General features: G+C 41.5%; 1 protein-coding gene across 1 annotated transcript; it reads left to right on the top strand.

The window, feature by feature from the left end:
- Positions 1 to 3,370: 3,370 nt before the first annotated feature.
- On the top strand, positions 3,371 to 9,222 carry NUDT11 (nudix hydrolase 11). Its single transcript, XM_045793914.2, has 2 exons — positions 3,371 to 4,188; positions 7,571 to 9,222. Coding segments are annotated over exons 1-2 (495 nt in total). The 5' UTR covers positions 3,371 to 3,694; the 3' UTR covers positions 7,572 to 9,222.
- Positions 9,223 to 12,223: the final 3,001 nt, after the last annotated feature.

The raw sequence follows: 12,223 nt of genomic DNA, 5'->3' as shown, positions 1-12,223 counted from the left end.
TCTGTAGAAAAAGTCATAGCTATCTCGCCCCATTAGCAATCTAATAGGTGCATAATAAAATTATTTTATGAAATTCCACCAAAAAAAGACGAGTTTGAAATTTTCCTGGCATTGTACCATACCTGTGAATTGTGCATTCCCCTTATCCAGACATGTGCTATGACTTTGCCAGTAGGAATCCAGCCTGCACCTCTGTCCATATCAGAGTGTTGCTATCCCTCTCCCTTCCAAAAAGATATGCCCCTGGCAGAGACCTATTGCATAGGCATCATCTCATGGGGAAGTGATGGACTAGAGTAGGAAGCGGCCCCTCTGGTAAGACGAGGAGATAGGACGTGCTAACTGTAAGGTAGACTTGTGTTGTGGCTGGGGCCTGGTTGGGCCACCCCTCCCCCAGTCTCCTGCCCCACCTCCCAGCTTTGCTAGAGCTCCTCTTGTTTCATTCAAGCCATCTTTCGAAGCTGAGCCCGAGCTCCATCATCTCCCACTACAATGTCCTAACTATATCATTCAAGATCTCCTGGTATTTTATTTATTGCGTGGTGGTTGATATTGCTACTGTGAAGGCCATCATTTCCCCATTATATTTTCTATGTGATTACTGCTGGCATACATGAAAGCACTGGTGCTTTAAATATTAATACTTCATTCTACCATTGAAGGAAATCCATTTTCATATCATTTCTCAGGCTTTTCCCAGGAAGATATTCACATCATTTGGAAATAAGGAAATTTTTGTCTTCTTTGCTAAAACAATGCTTTTCTCTCTTTACAATCTCCTTACACTGGGAAGACCACCTAAGGCAAAAGTTAATACTACTGGTGATAATAGGTTTATTCGCCTAGATCCTGATTGTAATGGAATTTTTTCTAGTTGTTTGACATCATTTGTGTATTTGTATATTAGACACACTGAGGAATACAGCCTGCTAATATCTACATCCCTAGTTTGTTTTTAATTTCTGGGTGTCACATTCCTCCAAGTGTTCTTTGATCATCCGTATACCATTAATATATGGTCAATACTAGCAGTATCTCTAGTGGTTGAATTCATTCTCTTTACGTCTCCATTTTATCATTTTCTTCATATGCAACGCACACATTTTTGTCCTATTATGCTCTAGATATTGCAGGTGTCTGTTGCCACTGGGAACAGGATCATTTTTATGAGCTATTCTGGGTATAAATGGAGTAGAGCAGACCCTGGGAAGCGGATCTCACTCGTTATTTAAGAATTGGGCTGTTGGGGGCGCCTGGGTGGCACAGTCCTTAAGCATCTGCCTTAGGCTCAGGGCGTGATCCCAGCGTTCTGGGATCCAGCCTCACATCAGGCTCCTCTGCTAGGAGCCTGCTTCTTCCTCTCCCACCCCCCCTGCTTGTGTTTCCTCTCTCGCTGGCTGTCTCTGTCAAATAAATAAATAAAATCTTAAAAAAAAAAAAGAATTGGGCTGTTGGGGCACCTGGGTGCCTCTAGTCGGTTTAGCGACCGACTCTTAATTTTGGCTCAGGTCATGATCTCAGGGTCTCATCGGGCTCTGCACTGGGCGTGGAGCCTGCTTAAGATTCTCCCTCTCCCTCTTCCTCTCCCTCTCCCTCTTCCCCTCCTCTTCCCCTCCCCTTCCCACTCACACCCTCTCCTTCTCCCTCCCTCTCTGAAAAAAAAAATCCTTTGCACTTACATTTCAGATTCCATTTCCCTTTGATGAAGGATTATTTCACTGGAAAAGGAGTTTTCATGATCCTGGTTGCTTGATGCCAGCAGAGGGTCTCTGGGTAAGAGAGAGACAAAGAAGCCTAAGCTGCAGTACAGCAAAAGTTAGGGGACATCAGAGGTCTTCTCCATAAGGTTAACGTTAGAGCAGGGAAACAATAAGAAAAAATGAAAAGGTGAAGGAAGGCTTTTGGCCGTTAACTCTTTGGCTGTGATGGGCCACTTCTTGGCCAAGAGGACAGCATGACCAGAGAGGTGGTGAGAGAGCACCAGGTGGCCTTGCTGGAGTCCCACACCAAAAGCCTCATTAAACATCGAACTGAAAAATTTGAAGGGATTTCCATAGGCATGTTTTCCAAAACCCGAAGCCGTACCTATCAGTGAGAAAGAGAGAGAAGGGTGGAAGTGTGTGGAGGGTGAAGATTGTTGGGACTTCCTAAAAGGTGACTTGGGGTAGCTCTGCAGGTGTTGGGTGAATAGGACTCCAAGTGCCAAGGGCTGAAACAAGTAGACGAGTTTACCGTTAGGAAACTGAGGAACAGAGGTTAGGTAAGAGGAGTTCAAGAAAAGCGTTAAGTTATGGGCTGTGCCAACATGCCAGCAAGGCCAGGAACCTGCCACCCCAAATCAAGGAAGCGTCATTTAAAATGGAGTCGGGTGGTCAGCAGGGTGAGATCTCATGCCCTACCCCTGCAGTCAATTGCACACCCCAACAAGGACAAACAGTGCCTGGTATTCCCAGCAGGAAGCCGCTTACTTTCCTACTCCAGCAGGAGGAAGGAAGAATTTCTCCTCGACCAGCAACAAGCTCAGCCAATAGGAAAACACCACAACGGGGCCAATGAGAAAAACGTCAGCCCCTGGAACTGTCGCTTTCCTCCAATGGACTTTTCCTTCACAGCAGTGCGTCCCAACTGCCTCCCCTTCCCCAGAGAAGAAGGTTCCTCTGGTCTGATCTCCAGGCTGGCCCTGTGGGGTGCCATAGTTTGCCTGTCCCGAATTGCTTTTCCTCTGCTACACCTAAATAAACCCATTTTGCTGATAAGCTATAACTGGCTGTTTTACCTTTCAGGTGGACGAACCTGTTGAAGAACTAAAAGGGCATGATATGACTCAGCAAAGAGTAAGTACTGTCTTGCCAAGAATACCGAGGATCATTTTGACAACACCGGGCCCTCCTCAACCACAAGGCGGTAGCATTCATTAGGGGCAATGATGATGCCCTTGTCCTTATCACCTGTAAAATAAGTGTCTGTGTTTCATGCAACCTGCCAGGGAGGATGAGGAGAAAGGTCTGGCTGCGCCACAGCCAAGGTGAACTCAAAGGCCCACGTGGAAGCGCTCATGACCCTGGTCACAGTGCGGGAATTGAACTCCCTGTAGAAAGAGATTTCCAGCCTGCGAGGTGCGGGGCGCCTGCGCAGTGGGCCCAAGGCGCCGCGCGCGCGCCCGCGCGCGCTGCGGGAGCCGCGAGACCCCCGCCCCCGCCCCTCGCCCTGCAGCGTGAACGCGCACGTGAATGGGGACGGGGACGCGGACGCGGACGCGCACGCGAATGCGCCTCACCTCGCTCAACCCCTGCCCGGCGGCTGAGGAGGGAGGGAGGCGCGCGCGGGAGCCGCGGGTGGGCGGTGTGCGGAGTGGCGGACCCGCTGGCGGTGGAGGCGGCGGCGGCGGCGGGGGCGGGGCGGCGGCACGAGGGCGGGCGCGGGGGCGGCGGCGCCTCGTCCACTCAGGCGGCTGCGATCGGGACCCTCTGGCCCGCACGAGGGACGAACTGACTGACGTACCTCGCCCGCCCCCGCCCCGCCCCTGCCTCATCTCCCCCTGGGCTCCCGGGGCTCACTCCTGGAGCGCCTTCTCTCCCTGCGGCTCTCCTCAGCCCTTTCTCTCCCCGGCACCTCAGGCGGCGGCGGCGGCGGCGGCGGCGGCGGCGACCCCAGCAGCAGCAGCACTGAGCGACGCGAGTAGGCGGCCGAGACGATGAAGTGCAAGCCGAACCAGACGCGCACCTACGACCCGGAGGGGTTCAAGAAGCGGGCGGCGTGCCTTTGCTTCCGGAGCGAGCGCGAGGACGAGGTGCTGTTAGTGAGTAGCAGTCGGTACCCTGACCGCTGGATCGTGCCGGGCGGGGGCATGGAGCCCGAGGAGGAGCCGGGCGGTGCTGCAGTCCGAGAGGTGTTCGAAGAGGCGGGAGTCAAGGGGAAGTTAGGCCGGCTCCTGGGCATTTTCGAACAGAACCAAGACCGCAAGCACAGAACGTACGTGTACGTACTGACCGTCACTGAGATTCTGGAAGATTGGGAAGATTCGGTTAGCATCGGGAGGAAGCGAGAGTGGTTCAAAATCGAAGATGCGATCAAGGTTCTCCGCTGCCACAAGCCCGTGCATGCCGAATATCTGGAAAAACTCAAGCTGGGCGGTTCCCCAACCAATGGAAACTCCGCGGCTCCGTCCCTGCCACAGAGCGATGCCTAGTATGTACCGCTCCTGCACAGACTTCTGCTTTACGCCTACCTTAGAATAAATAGTGCCCGGAGCACTCTCATTCCTTGTGCGGTCTCACGGGGAGGAGGGGGGGCTTCTTTTGTCTCCTTGGCAGACCTCTGAATCACGCTTGCAAACTGTCTCAGTTGCCAGGCACTGTTTTCAGACAATTTGCACGTTTTTCAGATGCTTTGAAAATCGCTGCTTGGTAGCACCGTAACAGATTTCGGTAATCCTAAACCACATGGGTTTTTCTTTTTTTTTTTTAGGGTGCCTTAACTGCTTGCCCAGGCTTTAGCGTGTATGTGTGTGTGTGTGTATGTACACGTTGTGGTTTTATTACATTGCACACACGTGTGTGTGTGTGCACGCGTGCGTTTTTGGTACCAATCTTGTGGTTTGTTTTGTAGTTGAACGCCTTTAAAATCTGAACATCTTGGTTGTGTGGCATCTTTATTTTTTTTTTCTTAACTTGTTTTCCGTTTCACTGCATTAGCCCTTGCTAGCAAGCCCTTCTGTGATGGGAATTGGTTTAAAGATAGTTATATATATTTATTTAAAAAGTACTTAAGAAATTTTACATATTGTGGTCTTTCCGCACTGGGCAATAATTTTGTGTTCAGTAATGTGATCTCATTTGCCCTTTTCAGAAGTTTCTTTACTCATATGTTCATGATTTGATTTTCAAAAGAATTTTCACCAGTGGTATTATTTGCTGCTTATTTGAATAGGCCATGTCCCATATAGCCCGAAGGTAATTTAACGAAATATTACTTTATACAGTGAATATCTTCTTGGGAAAGTATTGTTAGCCAAACACATCCTGGTATGTACATACTATCATGAAAACTGTATTCATAGGGTGTGATTTAGCATGTTCAACTTCCAACTCCATAGCCCCTTTCTTAATACCCTAAAACAACCATGGTTCTCTCAATATAAACTAGTTTTTGAAGGAACGTTATTTCGCATATTTGAATGTAGTGACATTTCAGTTAACCTTCCTGACTACCAGTAACCATAGGAATGGAACTCATATGGTGATAAGATCCGGATCCAGTGAGGTACCTTTCTTGATACTCAGCTTTTACAGACTTCTTAAACTGTCAGGACACCTGAACAATCTCTCTTAAAGATTTAGGATAATCATTTTGTGTCACGGGACAAACATTATTATTATTATTATTATTATTATTATTATTATTATTATTAAAAGCTCTTGCATTTGTGTCAATACTTGTTTGAAATCAGGAATCTTATCTGCAATGCATAGGTCTATCTTCTCAAACTACCTTTATTCTCCTAGCCATGTCAGCAGTTAGGTAGAAGCAAAATCTACTTTGTGAAGAGGGTATTAGGGGTGGAAAGTTAATGCCATATGTAACACTTAAACATTTTAAAAACATTCCAGTAGTAATTGAGTATAAAGTATAAAAATAATGGTTATTTAAAACATTTGTTAATTAAAATAGCCTGTTTTTAAACACAATTGCTGCTAACAATTTAAGTTAACCTTTCTTAAAAGTTATTATTTTACTGTTTTTTAACATACATACAGAATAATGCACAAATTTTAACTGTACAGCTTAATCAATTTTTACAAAGTGAATATATGTAGGTAACCAGAATCCAGATCAGGAAATTAACATTACCTGTAACTCAAAAGCCATTGCATTTCTCCTCCTAATCAGTACTCTGCCTTTTTATCTTTTAAGACTATAGAATAGTTCTGTTTTTGAACTTTATAGGTTGATTTTTAGAATTTATACTTTTTTTGTGCTGCCCCCTTGTGTTCTTTGTTTATTTTACTCTTCAAAATACTCAAATATTTTTCTCCTTTGGTTTTTTCCTCCATTGTAATTCTCCATTTTCTCCATTTTTCTCCATTGTAATTCTACAAATTATTAATACGTTTATATGATTGCTGTTAAAAATTGGGTTCTGTTGCACTTTCTAAAGAAATTTGGTGCCACTATTTTGGAAACAAACTTTGTTAGAAATTTAAGCACAGATAAAGTATAGGTTTCAATTCACAAAACATTTTCTGTAGTAATTTTATCAAAGTAAACTAAAAAATGAGTGGGTTTTTAAAAACAGTGACAGTTTCATCATCTGAATTATATAGTTTGATCAAATATGGTTATTTAATAATTTTCTATTTTTCTCTTAAAAAGTGATATATATTGAATATCTATTTGAGCACATTTAATTCCAAACAGTCTCACATCGACCCAAAGATATCTTTCCCCAATGACCTAGTTGTTCAAGAAGATTCTTAAATTCTGCCTTAACAGAGCAGATATATTGGATTTTTATTTTAAAGATATTTTTGTCGATAAAAATCCCTTCCACCTGAAATGCTGCCACAAATGTTTTGGAGGCTTAACTTGTACTTGTTATTCTTGGAGGTGATACTGCATCATTTTATTTTGTTCTTAAGTATCTAACAAAGGCAAAGATGTACAGTATTCATATTAACCTATTATTAAGAATTATTAGCCTATAAATATGTTGTGGGCTTTTTTCCCCTTTTTTTTGACAGAAACATTTATAATAAGCCATGATATTTCTTAGGACTGACTGTCAGGTTCATTTAAGTAGTTTTTGTGAAATAGTCTCTGGAGCCTAGCCTTGTCAGAATAGTTAAAAAGTTCCAAGGAGATTCAGGCCAAAACATGTAACCAGAGATAGTATATAGAAAATTTCTATCACCTCAGCACTCCAAAGATTGATGCACAGTTGGGATTTTTTTTCCTTTTAAGATTGTTAAAAAGTCACTTGTACATTATTTGTTCGGTTTTTCAGCTCTCCCCTTGATAAAAAAGGAAAGGAGTACTCTCCACAGATAATTAAGGTTTGCAGCAATCCATCAGAAATTTATTTTCTCCATGTTTTATAAATAGCTTACATTTTCAGCTGGTCAAATAGTTTATTCTTGTTAAGGTATAAAGAGAAAACATTAGGGGTTAATATAGATACATAGGTAAACTCTAATTGATGCTGTGTCTATAAAGTATATTTGTTTTCAAGAAATTGTGTATGTATACACACACACTAGCCTGAATTATTTCCATAAGCCTAGAGTACAGAACATGGAATTTAGAATTTTTTATGTCTTAAATGACCACCTATCTTTTTTTGCAAAACTTGTAGTATCACTGCTTTCCTGACTTTTTTATTTCATAATATAACCTGTAACTCCCTCAGCTGCTGATCCAGTCTTAAATTGCATCTGCATTAGATGATCCCATGAAGGCTTTCCAAATGCAAAGTGAATGATGCAGATAATACGCCTTTTGTAAATTTGTCAATTGGAGGAATTGTTAAATTAGTATATAAGCATGCTAATTATATGTTGGTTGGTTTTTTCAGATGATCAGCAAAAATCTTCTGGATTGCTTTGAAAGCATCTTTGACGTGAACCATTTGATCAATGGAATTTTCAAGTGGAGGTGAGCGTTGCCATGTTTCCAAGGAGACAGCTCATCTGACTTTCCTCCTACATCTTGGGACACTCCTTATCTGACTCCTTACCACTGACTCCTCTTGCCCTGGTTGTTATACTGTTGTACATGAACAGACTCTTACTTTAACACCTATAGCCTTTTGTTGTGCTTTTTTGATGTCTGCCTTCTCCATTAGACTGTGATATCCTTGAGAGCAAGGACCACATTTCTTTACTCTTCGCATATTCTGTATATGAAACACCACTTGAAATATGATTGACATCACTGAAAGTTCTTTGATTCAATTCATATTTTGTAATCACCATGTGGCAAAACATTCCCCTTTCAATCTGGTGCTAGTAGAATATATGCTGTCAAGGCACCATATATGTGGCTTTTCTGTATCAGGTGTTTCAGAAACTTTTCAAGGCAGTTGTAAGATGTTTAAGGACGAGAATTATTACTCATATTTCTATGTCATACCACACAGTGGCTAGCACCGTTTTGAGATTACCCCATCACATAGGGCAATATTTTGTAGAATCTGTCCTTTGTGTAACAACTTCAGTATTTTTGTACTGTTGTTACTTTGCTGAAAATTTTATTCAAAAAATATCACTTGCTATAAAACTAACTATAAAATAAATACAATGAACACAGATAATATTGTGAATTTTTATAAAAATAAATTTTAAGATGATATACAAATGATATATTTAATGTTTTTGCAATGCCCTAAGCACTTCTTTCATGTAATCTTAACATCCCTTTGAAGAAAATTGTTTCTCTCATTTTATAGGTTCAGTATACTATATTATTTGATGCCAGAGCCAACAAAAACTGCAGTACAGGCAGTTTCCAAAGTTAATTACACCACTTACTTTGCCTAGGTTTCTTTTGCGTCTCTTACTGATTCAGTTGGCCAATTTTCAGCCCCTTTTCCAACACACTTGGCTGGTTTCTCGTTCCACCTGGTTTCTGCATGTGAGAATGTGGAGGACCGAGAGACAGCTAAATTGTTGTCACTTAGAAAAGGCATTGAAGAAAAAAAACTTCTCTGAGGGGGGAAGAGAAGACTTGGGACAGCTCTCTCCAGGAGAGCAACGTTAAGAAAATGACAAAGATGTTTAGAGATAATTTTATGGAGTTTTGCCATGGGGTTTGTAATGTCAGCACTCTTGCCCAGCTTCCTGCAAAGGCTTAAAGTGGCTTTAATATGGTAGTTTTCTTTCCTTTGCATTTATAAAAGCAATTACATCAGAAAAACCATGAGTTCCATTTTAGGTGTTATACCCTTCCTCATGGTACCAGTGAAATACAGTAACTGTTAACTCAATCCTTACAGAATTTGAAATCACACATCTCCCAATTTATTGGGGTTTTTAGATGTGATATGATACTGTGGTTATGTTTTTTTTTAATCCTTATCTTTTAGAGAAATGTACTGTAAATTTTACAGATGAGATGATATGCTACTGGTATTTGCTTCAAAATAATCTGAAGGTGGGGTAGGTGAGCATATAGATGAAATAAGATTGGTGATAAACTGATAATTTTTGAAGCCATGTGACAGATATTTGGGAGTTCATTATACTATTCTCTATACTTTTGTATATATTTGAAATTTTCCATAATAAAATTTGAAAAATAATTCTTTATTGTTTACTTGTAGGCCTTTGCTATCCCGAAGACTTAAGTAGGGAAGGCTGGTCAGAAGACAAATCTACAGCCCCAATAAACACACTCACCCCTCCTCTCCAAAAACCTAGGTTTTGTTCCTGAGCTAAACGTATTGGCAGACTTGCTTGTCCCTTAATGTGAATTATTTCCTTGAAAGTCTCTCCGTTCTACATGCAAAAAGACTTTTAGCCTCATCAGCATGCCAGACACGATCAGAAAACTTTGAACCCCAAAGGTGGACATAAACTTAGTTTCCAGATGAGACAGCACTCCCATTCTACAATGTATCTTTAAAAAAATTATTTTTTTTCTGATTAGAAAATTAATTTACCTTCATTTCAGAAAATTTGGAAAATTCCCTCCAAGGTAAATGAATAAAAAATCACACATGATCCCCCTACTCAGGATAGCCATATTTGAAAAATATATATGTATATCTATATATCTTCCAGCCTTTTTCTTTTCAAATATAACTATATGTTACCCAAGCAGATGGCACAAGTGAGCCCCCTTCCACCATAATATTTTCAAAAATCCATGACCCCTTTCACTGTTAAGCATACACCACATAGGTACCTTGTTGTTCTTCGGAGATTTGTAGGCAAATGCTCAGGGCCATTATGGAATTTTTGCTACTTCTGTCCTGCACAAGTGCAGCAGACATAGCACAAAGCTTGGGGCTGAAATCCAGACCATGCCTTGTACTCACTAACTCCTGATGCAGGACAGAATAACCCTGTTTTGTTTTTGGTTTTTTGTTTCCTAATTCCAACACAAAGTCTCTACTCACCAAGCTGGTGGGAGTGGGGGGCATCGATTCAGAGGAGGTACCCCTTTAATAAATCACACAGTTGCAACATATTGGCTATAAGTAGGCCTGCTACTGTCTTATTTTTTAGAAATTTCCTTCTGGCTTCTCTGGATCCTCAGCAAGCTACTAATCTCTATGTCTCTGTAGCCTCCGATCCTCATTAGGTTGCTGCTCCTCTGGGCACAGTGGTTTTCAACTGGTAAACAAGGACACCACAACTCTGGACTCAGAATGGAATCCTGTTCTCCCCCTTCTACCTTTTTACTCCGGAAGGTGCCCTCATGTTTCCCTAATCTCCTACAACACACAAGAGACCAGACTATAACTTTTAATAAGATTTTATTAAAGATTACCAGGTTATGTGAGGCAAATGTAATACAAAAACCACAATTCACAACTATTTCACTGGGCATATATTTTCTAGGTTCCAGTGCTAGACTGGTTCCCTAGCACAGGTTGACTGACTCCAAATGGCCTAGGGACATCTTTCCATCCCCTATTCCCCATCACTACCAAGAACTGAGAGTACAGTTTCAAATATTGTACAGAGTGATTTCCATACCCATGGAGAAGGGAAAGCTTTTCCCGCAACTCAATCTCCAAACAGTACTTAAGGTATCTCAAATTTATAGTCCCAGAATCAAAGATGTGAACCTGAAATTAATGCAATGGATCAAAGGGCTAGAATGTGATAGGTTGGGGATAGAAATTCAGTTTTATATTATCCCAAAGCTCATGCTCTATATTAAGATGAACAGAACTGACAATATAGTGAATTTGGTGCTCCACCTTTTTCTGGATGGTAAACATGGGGAACTAAAAAGCCCACCCATGGTGCAAGAAGACATATCACCTTTCCCTGTGTAAGCCTACACAGTAGTGTGAAGAAGCAGGCCAGGACCTCTGGAAGTTTAGATTTATTTGGGGCCAGTGCTGACGGTATAGAGGACTTAGAACAGGATTGGTAACAATTCTCTTTTCCTTTCATCTACCCACTCAAACTTAGACCTTGGTTTTTGGCTGTTAAAAAGACATACATAGACAGCCGAGTCATTCTTAGTACAGGTATCCTCCACTTTTTTCAAAAGTTGAGATTTGGCCACTTCTCTTCATACGGTAGTCCCCCCATTACCCATGGTTTTGCTTTCTAAAGGTTTATTTACCCACAGCAACCATGTTCCAGGAACATATGATCCTTTTGACCTATCATCAGGTCAATAGTAGCCTAATGCTATATCACAGTGCCTGCATAAGTCACCTCACTTTATCTCATCATGTAGGCATTTTATCATTTCACATCATCATAAGAAGTATGAGTACAGTACAAAAATATATTTTGACAGACCATATTCACATAAGTTATTAGAGTATATTACTGTAATTCTTGTATTTTAGTATCAGTTATTCATCTCGTACTGTGCCTAATTTATAAATTAAATTTTATCATGTGTATGTATGCATAGGAAAAAACATGGTATACGTAAGGTTTGGTATTATGCATGGTTTCAGGCATTCACCTGGGGGTCTTGGAACATATCCCCTGTCGATAAGGAGGGATTACTGTTTTTGCTAAATGAAAAAAATCTTAAGAGAATTCTTGCTTTTGCCAAAAAAGCGAAAATAGTGTTCAGTGTTTATTTTGCAGCAACCCCTTAGAGGGCAGTGTGCTCCCGAGCAGTGAGAGCGGCCCCTCCAAGTTCCTTCCCCAGAAACTATACTCAGCATTTCTGCATCAAGCCATGATAGCTTTGAACTGTGTCTGTGAACATCTGTACTTTATTTCCATTGCATTTATTAGCAAGATATGTCTTTAGGTATCAGAAAAACCCAAGAGAAGTTATTTTTTGACTGGGAACAGTCAAAAATTTTTCCATATAAATTAATGGTAATTGCTTCTCCACTCTCTGCCAGATTATGAAAGGTTTCATAGGAATGCTCTACTTTCAGATAGTGGGGGAAACTTGAATATGGTACCAGCAATGGCATCTGTCTCCCTAGTGGACATTTTAAGAATTAGCCCAATCCTGGACGTATTCTATTTAGAGCAAAGAAACCATTCCCAGGAAGACTCTGCTACCCAAGAACACC

The sequence above is a fragment of the Ursus americanus genome, chromosome X (assembly GCF_024610735.1).
Source record: "Ursus americanus isolate L20-20 chromosome X, mUrsAme1.1.p, whole genome shotgun sequence".
Taxonomy (NCBI): Eukaryota; Metazoa; Chordata; class Mammalia; order Carnivora; family Ursidae; genus Ursus; species Ursus americanus.
This window is presented reverse-complemented; position numbering and strand designations above follow the sequence as displayed.